Source organism: Mobula hypostoma, chromosome 2 (assembly GCF_963921235.1).
Source record: "Mobula hypostoma chromosome 2, sMobHyp1.1, whole genome shotgun sequence".
Classification (NCBI taxonomy): Eukaryota; Metazoa; Chordata; class Chondrichthyes; order Myliobatiformes; family Myliobatidae; genus Mobula; species Mobula hypostoma.
Window position 1 is genome coordinate 139,397,348 of NC_086098.1, and position 16,255 is coordinate 139,413,602.

General features: G+C 39.3%; 1 protein-coding gene across 1 annotated transcript in view; it reads left to right on the top strand.

Annotated features, from left to right (window-relative positions):
- ak9 (adenylate kinase 9) overlaps positions 1 to 16,255 on the top strand; it is a 169,936-nt gene that overhangs the window by 44,467 nt on the left and 109,214 nt on the right. The window contains exons 12-16 of the mRNA XM_063040773.1: positions 615 to 795; positions 3,980 to 4,124; positions 5,322 to 5,396; positions 11,521 to 11,616; positions 12,157 to 12,305. Coding sequence (XP_062896843.1) covers positions 615 to 795; positions 3,980 to 4,124; positions 5,322 to 5,396; positions 11,521 to 11,616; positions 12,157 to 12,305 — 646 coding nt within the window. The remainder of the gene's footprint in view (positions 1 to 614; positions 796 to 3,979; positions 4,125 to 5,321; positions 5,397 to 11,520; positions 11,617 to 12,156; positions 12,306 to 16,255) is intronic.

A 16,255-nucleotide genomic window follows, 5' to 3' on the forward strand; every position in this document is an offset into this window, starting at 1 on the left:
GGAATGGTGAGGGGGAGGGGAATTACTGGAAGTTCGAGAAATTGATGTTCATGCCATCAAGAGGCTACCCAGGCAGAATTCTTGATGGCATCCTGACCCCTAATTAGACCCTTACTTTCCAAGTGAATATGAATCCTGGTCCTCAGAAATATCAGTGGTGAAAACCAATGAGGAGTCATTGAGGGGCATTATGCAGCACTCCTATTGGCAGTCCTACTCCATTCTACTGCTGGCTTTCCTGTGCCATGTTTCCGGCTGACTTTTATAAAATTAAATCAGGGTCCTCATCAAGGAGCCTGATCTAGGTGTTCTACGATAACCAGAAGGAAGTATCTTTTTTTCAAATATGTAATCTCTCTCCAAGATCATCTCCCCTTATTCCTGTTGTTATTAATATCAAGGGTTTAAATTCAGTTTGATCACTTCCAGCTTATTGGGTTTATTGAAGTCTACTGATTTCATACTTTTGTGTCTAGCTACTTATGACAGCTTATATTTTTATCCTTCCTATCCTGTGACGGAATCTAAAGCAAATTTCATTCATTAACTGTATTTATGTCCATTTGGTTTCAAGTTAAAGAATAACTTTTGTGTTTATAACTTCTATTTTGCAGTTTTTTGGACAAAATGTATTTTCTTTCATCTGAGGAAGCTTTGAAAAAGTTTCTTGACAATCCGCGACCCTACCTTCTTCCTCCTCAGCCTCATACAGCTTGTAAGGTTGCAGTACTAGGTCCAAAATCTGCAGGAAAGACCATTCTCTGTGAACTGATTGCACTCAAGTATGATGCAAAGGTGAGATAAATGCAGACCTCCATACAATTAATTTTCATTATCCTTTTATACACTTAGTGACCACTTTATTAGGTACACCTGTAGACCTGCTCATTAATGCAATACAGTATCTAATCAGCTAAACATGTGACACCAACTCAATGCAAAAAAGCGTGAAAACATGGTCAACAAGTTGAGTTGTTGTTCAGACCAAACATCAGAATGGGGAAGAACTGTGATCTAAGTGACTGGCTGTGGAATGATTTTTGGTGCCAGATGGGGTGGTTTGCATATCTCAGTAACTCTTGATCTCCTGGGATTTTCACACAGAACAGTCTCTACAGTTTACAGAGAATGGTGCAAAAACAAAACAAAGGATCCAGTGACTGGCAGTTTTGTGGATGAAAGTGCCTTGTTAATGAGAGAGGTCACAGGAGAATGGCCAGATTGGTTCAAGCTGATAGGAATGCAGCAGTAACTCAAATAACCATGCAATACAACAGTGATGTGCTGAAGAGCATCTGTGAATGCACAGCACATCAAACCTTGAAGTAGATGGGTTACTGCAGCAGAAGACTATGCTGATTTCCACTCTTATACCTAAGAAAGTGATCACTGAGCGTACATTGATTTAGTTATAGATGTGCTTTAATAGTATTGACAAGTATATCACAGATTGGAAAGAAGCGAAGTAATAGGTGAAATACATATTGGGATTTTTAAAAGGGTGATGTACAAAGAATTGCTTTGTAAGATATAGGTCCATGACATTACAGGTAATGTATAAACAAGGATAGCAAACTGACTAAACAGCAAGAAGCAGCAAGTCTAAATCATTTTTAGACAGACAACCGAAAACCAGGTAGGATGCCATAGGGATTGGTGATAGGGCCATAGATATTTCCACAGCTGCTGATTTAGAAGAAGAAAGCGAATGTACTAAGGTCAATACCAAAGTAGGTTGGAAGGCTGCCTGTGAGGAGGTACAAGCAATTTACAGAGAAGTATTGATAAGTAAAGTAGTTGGCAAAAGGTTGTCAATGTAATATAACGTGAAGTTAAAGGAAAGAATGATATAACAGATTCTTATTTTGCCAAAGAAAGACTGTGGGATCCTTAACATAGGGTGATCTGAAGGTCCTTAGGCATGAAACATAAAGCTGATATACGGATATAGCAGGTAATAAGGCTAATTGAATGCTGGGTTTCATCTGAAGAAAGCTAGGATATAAAAATACAGAAATCTTATTACAATGTACAAAGCATCAGTGAGACCACATTTTGACTATTATGTTCATTTTAAGTTGTCTTATTAAAGGAGAAGAGTTAGTAGAATAGTCTTAAGTATGGAAAGATTGTCTTATGAGGATGGTTAAACGGGTTGATTCTGTATTCATTGGGACTTAGAAGAATGAGAGGTGAAATATATAAGCTTCTTAGGGAGCTGGACAGGATAAACATGGGAAGCATGTTTCCCTTCAGAAAGCATTGTCTCAGATAAGGGGCACACTTCTGAGGACAAACTTATTTTCTCAAAATGGCTGCAAACTTTTGGACTTCCTTGTCCAGAAAGTAATGGAAGCTGACTCTTTGAATATAGTCAATTCTGAGATGAATAGATTTTTTAATCTGTAAGGGATTAAAGTTTATGGAGATAGGGTGGAAAAATAAAGTTGAAGAAAGTTGGATCTGCCCTTTATTGTGTAACAGAGCAGAGTCAAAGTGCAGATCCAACTAAATGTTGTATCATCTACTTGGATGACTTACTTTTACATCTACATGGATTTATGGTCTGGCACCCATATTATATTTCCCTAAGGGCCTTCTCCAGGGTGAGACAATAGGCATTACAATTTAGTTTGAATTAAAACTTTTATTTCAGTTCTGTTTAAACCTTCAGCTAAACTAGAAAGGATCATAAATAATAAATTAATATTGATTCTGCGGTTTCTGCATAGTTGAAGTATTATTACATATCTAAGTGGTTTCTATTATACCTAGGTTTTTAGAAGCATTTTATAAGGAGCCACATCAAAGATTATTGCAGAAAATGAAGGCTGTGGTGTAGGAATTAACATATTGGTATAGGTAATAGATTAGCTGCTGACATAAACATAGGTTAGTTATAAATGAAGATTTTTCAGAATGGCAAAGTGTGATAAGTGCTAGGACCTTGACTTTTTATGTTTACCTTCGTTACTTGAATAAAGGCGAGAAAGGTGTAGGTGCTAAATTTCTTGATGATGACAGCTAGGAAAGTAAATTGTGAAGAGGACATAATAAAACTACAGGGAGATGTGAGATAATTAAGTAGCTGGTATCTGGAAATGGAATATCATGTGGGAAAAGGTTATCCATTTTGCAAAAAATAAAACGTATTATCCAAATAATGAAAGATTGCCGAGTTCTGCTGTGGCTGTATCAGTGCCTGACTTGAAAAAAAATCCATAATATATGTACAGAAGTTACATGAGTTAAAACATAGCCCCTTTAACAAGAAGGAGGCTCATGTTCTATGAGTCTGTGGTGGCCAGTGCTATCATGTTTGCTGTTGTGTGCTGGGGCAGCAGGCTGAGGGTAGCAGACACCAATAGAATCAACAAACTCATTCGTAAGGCCAGTGATGTTGTGAGGATGGAACTGGACTCTCTCACGGTGGTGTCTGAAAAGAGGATGCTGTCTAAGTTGCATGCCATTTTGGACAATGTCTCCCATCCACTACATAATGTACTGGGTGGGCACAGGAGTACATTCAGCCAGAGACTCATTCCACCGAGATGCAGCACAGAGCGTCATAGGAAGTCATTCCTGCCTGTGGCCATCAAACTTTACAACTCATCCCTTGGAGGGTCAGACATCCTGAACCAATAGGCTGGTCCTGGACTTATTTCATAATTTACTGGCATAATTTACATATTACTATTTAACTATTTATGTTTCTATTACTATTTATTATTTATGGAGCAACTGTAATGAAAACCAATTTCCCCCGGGATTAATAAAGTATGACTATGACTATTTAGATCCTATTTTTAAAAAGTGATGTCAGAGTTGCATAACAGGATAAAAAACCAAACATTCATTATAGTTAAGATGTTCGAATGCACCCTAGCTAAGAGACATTTTAGAAATAGTCAACAAGTTTATTATTCTTCTGAATTCTTAGATATTTTCACATAATTTTAAAAGTGGTTTACTCTTTCAGGTGCTGGACTTGTCCCAGCTTATACAGCCACATCAAGAGAGACTGAAGTTGGAGAATATTGAAAAGGTTCGGACGGAAACATTGCAATCAGCAATAGCCACAGTTAAAAATAAACTGGAAAAGGAGGTGCCAGAACATATTCAAAGTAATTTACAAAAAATGTTAATTTTTAAACACAATGCCAACTTTCAGTTTTCCAGTGATTCTTTGTTTTAATTGTACTCCCAATATGTTCTTTCCTAGCTTCATAATTAATTGTTTCTTTTTCCGCCAGTTCCTGTATTTGCTAAAAATATTGACCACTTGTTTCACAGTGCCAATCAACTTCAAATTCACTACTTCAACATTGTTTGCATACTGGTATTAGTCATAATGATGTGAAGTCACTAGTTTTTTGATATGGGGACAGAGGTGTTTTGAAGTTGCAGACTGATATATTTCACCTTTATCTCTTTATCTCTCCATCCAATGTTCATCTCAGGCACATCTCAAAGTGGTCTGACCTCATCTGGAGAACTGCATGCAATTCTGAATGATGTGGTAGCACGAGGGAGGGTGCAGAGGAGATTCCGTAGGTTTTTACCTGAGGTGGAATATTTTAGTTGTGAGAAGAGATGAGAGAGGGTAGGTCTTTTTCTCCAGAGTGGAGGAGAAAAGGGGAATGATTGAGCTATATAAAATGATGAAGGATATAGATAAGGTGGACTGTAGAAATCTCTTCTCCAAATCAGATGTGAATGAATCTAGTGTACATAGATTTGGGGTAAGCGGTAAGAGATTTAGAGGGATCTTTTTCAGCCAGAGAGTTGTGGGTACTGAAATGCATTACCAGAGAGAGTGGAGGAAGCAGAGTCACTGAAAGCATTTAAGAGTTGTCTAGGTGAGTGTTTCAGTCACTTAGACATTGAAGACTACGGGCCGAGAGCTAGAAGATGGGGTATGGATGGATAGGTACTCATTGCTTAGCATGGGTAGAGTGGTCAGTTTCCATGCTCTGTGAATCTGTGAATCTGTGATCTCCATATTTGTTTCATTATGTGTTTTGATTGTTTTTTATTTTGTTTAACTTCATCATCATTGTGTTGAAAGCTAGCTTAGACATTTATTTAGTAAACCTACTTTTAATATTGTCAAAGCTTAGTAATTCTGGGATTATGATAGCAACAAAATTTTTGATACAAGATGCAAGGAATCTATTGCTTTAACTGGAAAATGCTCAGATGAAACCATGCTTTCTTCCTCACAAATTTATACACATTTTTTATTTCATTCTATGCATCATGTGTTACCTAGAGACAAGGTCTTCTTACCAATGATAAATATTTTTACAATTATTTCCCAGCAGAACCAGTTCCTTTGGCAATTGGTGTTATAAATGAAGAGGGAGATCAAAATCCAAGAGCTGATAGTAGTGAAGGTACTGTTACAGTATAGCAAAAAACATTTTTTGCGAATGCTTTCCTATGCTTTCATAGAGCATCTCAAATTCCATTGACATTTGACTTTCTGTGACTCAGAACAGTGAAGTAACACTATTCAAGGAATGACATCCAGAGTAATGTAAGAATTCAAGAAATAGAAGAGGACTAGGCCATTCAGCTCTGTAAAAAAGATAAACACTAATTAAATTACCACAGCATATTAAAAATAATTAAAATAAAAATAGAATTAAGATGGTTAAGTAAATACACTTAGAAAATGATCAAAATATTGTAATTATTCAAGACCTACCATTATCCATTGCAACTATTTCTTTCCAATAAAACAGACAGAGATTCTCTTCTTATTCCGATGTACTGGTAATCTTTTCAATTTTGTGCCACCTAATTGGACTTCATGAAGACTCAAGCAGCAGAAAGCAATTGTAGAAAATCTGGGGAGCTGCTCACTGGCGACAAGTACATCCTTTCACAAATGGAAATTTTGATTTTTCTGTCTCTTAAGTAAGAAACATTCCAAATATCTGGATCATATAAATATACTTGTGTTTGTCATGTTTTTAAAAGGGCTGTTAAAAGAAGCAATTAACAAAGAAAAAAATTAATGAATTAATAATTAATATATTAATCATGCCTATTGCAGTGAAAAATCAATCTCAATTTTTTTAAAACGTGCAAAAAAAATTATATTATCCCCACCTTGGATTCAGAACAAGCTAATATGAACAAAAGTCATTTTTGTTATGTCATTTATGTAACTCAACAGTACACATGTTAAACATCTAATTTTTTTAGTCTGTCCTTATGAGATTAAATTAGGGCTTAAACATGAGAAATTCTGCAGATGCTGGAAATCCAAAGCAACACACAGAAAATACTGGAGGAACTCAACAGGTCAGACAGCAAATTAGATCTGTTGTTTTTGTTTAATAATTTGATATAAATTAATTGCCATTAATGCACTCAATTAAGGTGAATGTATTGATCTGATTGCTCAAGCCTAAAAACAATAACAAAAAAAATTACGATTAAAAATAAATGTTCTATCTGTGCTGGTGAAAGAGAAAGAAGAGAGACAAGAACAACTGAGAAAAGGAGAGAGTAGGAGTGGACAGGGAAGTCCAAAGACATGGAAAAAATGAGTGCCAGATTTCTTCCAGGTAGAGTATCCAGATCAGGCACCTAGTTATCAGAAAGATTCACTCTTTGGACACTGACTCAAGGCATCACCAGTTCTGGGGCAATTTCCCTGCTACAGGAATTGGTAGTAATTCACTCTGGGTTTACAGATTTGCCTAATTAGGATTAATCTGATTAAAACAGATAAAACCCTGACCTGTCTATCTAAGCTACCTCTGCCTCTTCTATAAGTTATTACCCTTATCCATAGGCTCCTCACTCCTTTCCCTTTGCAATATACTAATAAATTTTAAAAAAAGCTTCCTATGACAACTTAACAGTAAGTATTGTTGATAATAGTGGGGTAGAGGGTATTACGAAAAATTTGAGTATGTTCAAGAGACCTGATTAGGTAAAATCTCTCAAAGTTCAAAGTAAACTTATTATCAAAGTATGTATATGTCACCATATACTACCCTGAGGCTCATTTATAGGTAGAAAGAAACACAATAGAATCAATGAAAAACTACATACAATGAAACAGATTTACAAACAACCAATGCGTATAAGAAGACAAATGGCAATTACAAAAAACTAATAATAAATACATACATACATATATAAATAAGTAATATTGAGAACATGAGGTTTAGAGTCCTTGAAAGTGAGTCCATAGGCTGTAGAATAGTACAGTGTTGAGATGAGTGAAGTTATCCATGCTGGTTCAGGAGCTTCATGGTTGAGGGTGATAACTGTTCCTGAACCTAGTGGTGTGGGACCTAAGGCTTTTGTGCTTCCTTCCTGATGACAGCTGTGAAAAGAGAGCACGGCCTGGATGATGGGAGTCCTTGATGATGAATACTGCTTTCTTGTGGCTGCCCTGCTTGTAGATATATTCCATGATGGGGCAGTCTTTTCCTGGGCTGTATTCACTACATTTTGTAGGACTTTTCATTCATGGGTGTTGGTGTTTCCATCCCAGGCCATGATACAACCAGGATATTTTTCACTGTGCATCTATAGAAGATGATCAAAGTTTTAGATGACATACTGAAGAAATAGAGGTGCTGTTGTGCTTTCATTGTAATGGCACTTACATGCTGGTCCCAGGACAGATCCTTTAAAATGATAACTTGCCAATGAATTTCTGAGGGTTGTAATTGAAAATACAAAAAAAATAGTAACTACAGGGGCTGAAAATCTGAAATAAAATTAGAAAATGAGCTGTAGATTACTATGATTCTCTGAAATGCTGGAAACATTCAGTAGGTTAAACAGCAAAGTAAAATAAAGTTAACATTTCAGGTTGAAGATCCTCCATCAGAACTGAAAAGACCATAATAAAGAGAGAAAAATAGTTTGCATAAAAGTGCATTGTGGGTGAAAAATAGATAGATTGGACAAAAGGAATGTCCCTGATGGGGTGAGCTCAAATGTATCCTGAGGATAAGATGTAAATGAGTTAATTAACCAGCTAGTTAATGAGATCACTTGGGAGGGAGTATGTTAGTTCTTTGTTCATAACAGTAGTTACAGTGTGACATAAGCAAAGGAATGTAAGAGTTGGAAAATGCAAGCTGGCAAGACGCACCCAGCAGGTCAGCCTGTGCTAGTTGAGAAAAACAAGTGATTCAATATCACAGTATCAGTCTTGGTTTGTTCTGTTACAGACAAAGAACATGATTTTCTTGCATTTGAGTTCCCTAATGCAGGGACGAGCACATCATGGCACCAAATATAATAAAAATCCGCAAGGGTGCAATGTGTCCGGAGAGAAGATGAGATCGTTTTTCTCAAGCCAACATTCGGGTTGTTATAACTGTGAAGAAGGCCACAAAGGGATAAGCTAGAATGGGAATGAACTAGAGAACTTGAATAGTAGACAACAGGAATCTCAAGGTCACCTATGTGAGCTGAACATATATGCCCTCCAATGTGGTAATCCAATCCAAACCGTCTTTGGTTTATCCAATGCATATGGCTGGGTTGGGGGGGGGGTGGGGTGGTGGTGGCGCTAATTGTGAATACTGAATGCTGTCAGTTAGATTGGAAGAACTACAAGTGAAGTGCTGCTTCACCTGTAAAGACTGGCTGGAAAATTATTGTCAGTGAGGCAGGAGAGAGAAAAACTGAGTTAATATTACCAATGAATAACTTGCAGCAGAACTGGCCACACCTGATACAAACAGAGCAAGCTTTTGAATTGAATGTTGGGAGATTTCAATTTTAACTTATATTGGTACAGTTTGGTAGGTAAGTCAGACTGCAAGTGGATTGGAAAATTAAAGTGACAAGCAACTGGTTCCTCAAGGTCACTCATGTGGGCTGAACATGTGTGCTTTCCAAAGTGATCACCCAATCTGCATTTCCCAAAGATGGATGATATAATTAGATCATTATATTAAAAAACAGTTTTTTTCTATTGAAACATTCAAGTAATCAGTTTTCTGTTGTTGCTGTTGAATTACAATAAGAATACATTATTCAGACTTATTCAGAAAGTTATTCAGAAGGTTAGAAGGCATGGGATCCGGGGAAGTTTGGCCAGGTGGATTCAGAATTGGCTTGCCTGCAGAAGGCAGAGGGTGGTGGTGGAGGGAGTACATTCAGATTAGAGGATTGTGACTAGTGGTGTCCCACAAGGATCTGTTCTGGGACCTCTACTTTTCGTGATTTTTATTAACAACCTGGATGTGGGAGTAGAAAGGTAGGTTGGCAAGTTTGCAGACGACACAAAGGTTGGTGGTGTTGTAGATAGTGTGGAGGATTTTCAAAGATTGCAGAGAGGCATTGATAGGATGCAGAAGTGGGCTGAGAAGTGGCAGATGGAGTTCAACCCGGAGAAGTGTGAGGTGGTACACTTTGGAAGGACAAACTCCAAGGCAGAGTACAAAGTAAATGGCAGGATACTTGGTAGTGTGGAGGAGCAGAGGGATCTCGGGATAAATGTCCACAGATCCCTGAAAGTTGCCTCACAGGTGGATAGGGTAGTTAAGAAAGCTTATGGGGTGTTAGCTTTCATAAGTCGAGGGATGGAGTTTAAGAGTTGCGATGTAATGATGCAGCTCTATAAAACTCTGGTTAGGCCACACTTGGAGTACTGTGTCCCGTTCTGGTCATCTCACTATAGGAAGGATGTGGAAGCATTGGAAAGGGTACAGAGGAGATTTACCAGGATGCTGCCTGGTTTAGAAAGTATGCATTATGATCAGAGATTAAGGGAGCTAGGGCTTTACTCTTTGGAGAGAAGGAAGATGAGAGGAGACATGATAGAGGTATACAAGATATTAAGAGGAATAGATAGAGTGGATAGCCAGCGCCTCTTCCCCAGGGCACCACTGCTCAATACAAGAGGACATGGCTTTAAGGTAAGGGGTGGGAAGTTCAAGGGGGATATTAGAGGAAGGTTTTTTACTCAGAGTGGTTGGTGCGTGGAATACACTGCCTGAGTCAGTGGTGGAGGCAGATACACTCGTGAAGTTTAAGAGACTACTAGACAGGTATATGGAGGAATTTAAGGTGGGGGCTTATATGGGAGGCATGGTTTGAGGGTCGGCACAACATTGTGGGCCGAAGGGCCTGTACTGTGCTGTACTATTCTATGTATTCTATATATATAGAAATAAATAAAGCAAAAAGAGAGCAAAATAGTGAGGTAGTGTTCATGGGTTTATGGACCATTCGGCAATATGATGTTAGAGGGGAAGAAGCTGCTCCTAAAACATTGAGTGTGTGTCTTCAGACTCCTGTGCTTCCTCATTGATGGTAGTAAGGAGAAGAGGACATGCCCTGGATGGTGAGGATCTTTCATGGTGGATGCTGCCTTCTTGAGAAGATGCCTCTGATGGTGGGGAGGCTAGTGCCCATGATGGAGCTAGCTGAATTTACAGTATAAAAAATCTGCAGCTTTTTCTGATCCAGTGCATTGGTACCTCCATACCAGCTGGTCAGAATGCTCTCCATAGTACCTCTGTAGAAATTTGCTGGAGTTTGTTAACATACCAAATCTCCTCAAGCTCCCAATGAAATATAGCTTGGTAATTCCTAGAGATGCTGCCTGGCCTGCTGTGTTCACCAGCAACTTTGATGTGTGTTGCTTGAATTTCCAGCATCTGCAGAATTCCTGTTGTTTGCGAAGTAAAAGTTAAAGTTGCATTTATTGTCATACACACAGGTAATACGTGTATGCGCAGATGCAATGCAGAACTTTCTTGCAGCAACATTACAAGCACATATTGATAATGGTGTTGGTTATTGTCACATGAAGCAAGATCCAGTGAAAAGCTTGTCTTGCATACATTTATACAGATCAACCTATTACGCAGAGTACTGAGCTGTAAAACAGTAACAATGCAGAATAAAGTGTAAAGGCTACCAAAAAAGTGTAGTGCAGGTAAGTGATAAAATGCAAGATCATAACGGGGTAGATTTGAGGCCAGGATTCATCAAAACATACAAGAGGTCCATGCATGAGTCTGATTAACAGTGGGATAGAAACTGTACAGTACATGCTTTCAGGATGTAGCATCATAAAAGCAGCATTCACAAGGAAAACATAAACACAAGTTTTACAAGGAATAGCACAATGAGGCCAAAGAAATAAATTTCATTGCAGTGCAAAATGATCACAGTTTTGCTAAACTGTAGTGATTAAGGTTTTGCCAGTTGGTTCAGGAACTGAATGGTTGAATGGAAGTACAGTACCTGTTATTGAACCTGTTGGTGTTGGGTTTCAAGCTTCTGTACCTGTTGCCCGGTAGTAACTCTGATAAGAAGGTGTGACCTGGATGGTGGGATCTTGGTTTATAAATGTTACTTCCTGTAGCTACTCCTACTGGGTTGGAAGGATGTGCCAGTGATATATTGAGCAGAGTGCACTATGCTCTGCAGCTTTTTTTTTGTCCAATGTATTGCATTTGAAAATATTAATATTATGTAAGTCTAACTGCTTCCATTGTTGTATCTGATTTTTTTAAATGTAAGACACTGCTGTGAATAAAACATCATCATTAGAAGATATCACTGAAGATCCATATCTACCAATTGCAGAAGATACACCAGCAGTATCTGTAAACCTTGGTAGGTAAACATTTCAATGAATGATAATATCTTTATTCACTTCTGTAGCTTGTTTTTTTTTAATGTATATTTAGCATCTGTACTAAATGTTCTTCTTCCTTCCATTTGTTAACATAGTAGCTTCTAATCACCATTTTAATATTTGATACTTTCCTTTATTCACACTTGTCCAATGGTCTGTTATTTTGTTGTATTTTGTTTCCATCCATTTGTTAATTTGTGCAGAAATTTTATCAAAAGTGTAATAAGAAGAAGTCAACCACAAATGAGAAAAGCATCTTTGAAGCTTCTAAAGAATTCACAATGGTTACGGTATATTGAAAGAATATAAACTCCTGATCCACTTTTGTTCAATAAATCATCTCAGGACATACAAATCTGATCCAGGAACACACAGTCTTTGTTCTGACATATATTAGTATTTAATACTTTACACATAAACAAAAAATTCATAACTGAAAACATTTCGTGAACAATTTATTTGTAATTTTGAATAGTTTCAGTTTCTAAAGTAATATGTGTGAATTGCTTGTTCTTTAGATGCCATAAAACTAGCAGTTGAAGAAGTGACTGAGGATCATCCGGATGTAAAGGTGATTGTAAATGAGGCTGTTGAGAAGGCATTACAGGCTCCTGTGGAATTGCCAATTACTACCTACATGGATGTATTGGCAAAAGCTATTTCAGAGGTAAGACTGCATATTGCTGAAAAGCTAGTTTCTTTCATTTAAGCACATAAGAAATATTTTGGAAGGATTGAGCTTTAGCAGAGGATAAGGAAATGTTCAAAGTTTATAAGAACTTCAGAGCTAGAGGTTCAAACACATACACTCAGTAGCCGGGTAGAAACAAGGGGTCTTCTTTGGTAAGCTCCCTCCAGCCCCCCATTCTAGCATCATAGCCCGATTTACTCTCTGTCCTGCTCCACATCCCAATGACTGTACACACACAGGAGGCTCTGGTGCAGCAGGCAACTTTCTAGACTGGACTCTGTGTGTGAGTTTGGACCTCAAACCGATACTTCCTCTCACCTCTTCTGCATCATGACCATTGACATACGTCCCTTAGGGTCTGGGATGGTCAGAGCACTCACACTGCCTGTGCAAGTGAACATCAAAGAGCACCACAAGTCCATCCAATTCCTCCTGATCAACTCACCCAACACTCTTCTCATTCGAGGTTACCCCTGGCTCTCCACTCACAACCCTCAATTTGTCTGGTCATCCAGTTCACTGCTGAGTTGGACCCCGCCTGCTGCAACAACAGTTGACCTCACCCTGTAAATCTCGGAAAACGGAGGAAACCCTCGGATGTCACCTAATTCCCATAGGAATACCATGACTTAGCCATCGTCTTCAGTAAGAGAGAAGCCTCACAGACTACAATACTGCACAATCAACCTCTTCTGTGCACCACCCCATACTGAGGTCAACTGTTCTTCCTCTCCCTTCCTGAGACCCAAGCCATGAATAACTTTGCCAAAGCAATACAGCATGACTTCATTTACCCATCCCAGTCTCCAGCCAGTTCAGGATTCTTCTTTGTCAAAAAGAAAGATGGGGGTCTTTGTTCCTGCATCGACTACTGTGGACTCAAAAAATCACTATCAAGAACCACTACCCTCTCCCTTTGAATATAGTGCATTTGAAACACTCTGTGGGGCCCAGATCTTCACCAAGCTGGATCTACAGAGAACATACAATCTGATCTGCATCTGTCAGGGGGTGAATGGAAGACTATGTTTATAGCACTCACCTGCCACTACAAGTACTTGGTGATTATATTCAGACTTTCCAATAGTTCAACCATTTTACAAGCCTTCATTAACAAAATTCTCTGAGACATGCTACACAGGTATGTGTTTGTCTACTTTGACGACACCTTCATCTTCTCCAAGGACCCCCCCCCCCCCCAAGACCACGTCTGTCACATCCATTCAGTACTTCAGCTTCTCCTTGAAAGCCAACTATACTGCAAGTTAGAAAAATATCAGTTCCTTAGTCCAATCATTTCCCTGCTGGGTTATGTCCTTTCACCCCAAGGCTAGAGAAAGTGCGCGCCATTGTTGAATGGCCTGACTGAGCTCTTTCAAACAGCTACAGTGCTTCTTGGACTTCATCAACTCTTACCGCCATTTTATCTGAAACTACAGTTGCTCCACTCACTTCCTTTACCATGTCACCTACCTCACGGGTATGCTGGTCTGGTGCTATGGACCACGCTTTCAAGGAGTTCAAGAGATGCTTCACCATCATTCTCATTTTCCGCTATCTGAACCCTTTTGGACCTTTTGTGGTAAAGGTGGATTCATCTGATGTTGACGCCGGGGCCATCTCTCCCACTGAGGGCTGGATGGAAGGACACACCCATGTGCCACCTTCTTGCACAAGTTCAACTCTACACATTGCTATTATGGAGTATGAGACAGGGAGCTTCTCATCATTAAATGGGCCTTGGAGGAATGGAGACATTGGCTGATTGGAAGTACTGAGCCCTTCCTGATATGAACTGACCACCAGAATATCACATCCATACAACAGACCTGCCCACTCAACCCACATCAGGCTTGTTGGTCCTCTTCTTCAAACCATTCAACTTTACCATCACCTACGAACCTAGCTCCAGGACTACTAAGGGGATGCCCTGTCACGACAGTTCGACCCAGCTGAAATGGATATCGACCTCCAGCCCAACATTCTATCCTTCCAGATCCTCATCCCAAATGTCTGGGTCCTTGAGAACTAGATTCGTTAGGCCCTACAGTATGAGCTTGCTCTGGCCGATACCCCTGACAACTGCACATAAGTTCTCGCAATATTGCACTCTGAGGCCCTCCAGTTGGACCACTCCTCGCCCTTCTCCGGCCACATAGGTGGATGACCAACTAGGATTTTCTGCAACACCAGTTCTGGCGGCCCACCATGATTGCAGATGCTGCCTTCCCTCAATGTGCCCAGTCCAATCCCTCCAGCTGGTGGCCCTTTGGAATCCTGCAGCCCCTACCAGTCCCTTGACAACTGTGGTGCCACATCACAGATTTCATCACTGGTTTGCCATCTTCTGAAGGGGCCACAGTGATCATGACAGCGTTTGACCTTGTACACCAGGAGAGACTGGTCTTTGTTCCTGAGTTTTCTAAGTGATATGTAGAAATACTGTGAAATTTCATGTAGTTTATGACATGTTTCTGGGAAGCTTATGTGATTCCTTTATTCTCAGGCAGGGTAAGGGGTAAGGATTATACCCTTTATCCCAAGCTCCTCACTTTTCTCCTCATTGCAGCTAAGTTGTGATGTGTCAGGATGAAGTTCTGTGGCCTAGATAATGAGAGGTCACTGTCCAGCACTCTCCAGACATGGTCAGATGTTTCATCATCTGGTACATTCAACACAATTTGGCTTTAGTAAGAATGAGCCCTTCCACAAAGGACTCAAGCAGGAAGAGTAACAGGTACAGGATCAGAAAGAGGAGCTGTACTGAGGCAGATGGCAAAATCAAACATAATATGGGAAAATATAAAGTCGAGGATAAGCACTACCCGCAGCAACTTAAATCTGAAACTTGAGAAAAGGATGGTGCGGTTGCACAGAAATTGAAGTGGGACTATCACAAGAAGACTGTGGAGTTTTATTGTATTTTCCCTTGTCTTAAATGGCTGTACCATAAATTATATTTGCTCGAATCTTCAAGGAGATCTAGAGAACTAAATGGGTTGGGACGTGTTAGAGGGAATACAAAGTGGATAAGTGTGAGGTCATCCACATTACTAGAAAAAGGAAGAAAAGATGAGTATTTTTTAAATGGTGTTCGTGTTCAGAGGGACATGAATGGCTTTGTAATTGAGAGTTTTAACTACTAACTCTGAACTTCAGCTGATACGATTCAACAATAACAGTGGAAGTTAACCCAGTAATTTTTGATATTTAATGGATTTTGGTTAATTGGGACAAATCGGGTCCAGTACATTTTGGCCTAATTAAGGGGCTTCCTCAATTAGCCAAAGTTTCATGGAAATAGTTAAAAAGGTATAAAAAAGACAAACTACCATTTAATTAAGTCAAAAATTATATTATATTTAAGTAAAACACAGTGCAAATTAAAATACTACCAATACTACTCTGGTGGTTGTCCATCATATCTGACGATGACAGGATCCTGGCCGGGGCGGGGGGGGCGGGTGTGTAGAGAGATCTTTTAAAGTGGAAAATCTGCTGCACTAGGGCAGTTCCACTCTCTTGACCTCTGAGGTCCAGATCTTGTGGTACGAATAAATGTCACAACTGGGATATTCCTTGATGGCAGTGGATGACCATGACTTCTTCTGAGCCTTGTTATGCCCTTCGATCTCCATGTCACATTACAGGACCACCTTCCTGGCTATTGGATCTCACTGTAGATCTCATCTGCCAGTTCTGACTTTGCATGTCCCTGTCTCATGAAGACATAAGACCTGCTGGCTATCCTCACCTGATTTAGCCTGTCTGTTGAAGTTGTGGGGACCAAAGGTAACATTGAAGATGATTGTTGATACTTTCAAATTCTTTGTAGTTAGGAATAATTAAGTTGTTCAGTTGTCACTCCTGGCTGTTTCTGGCATTTCCAACTCTGAATGCTTGAAACCAAAGAGAGCAAAATGTCT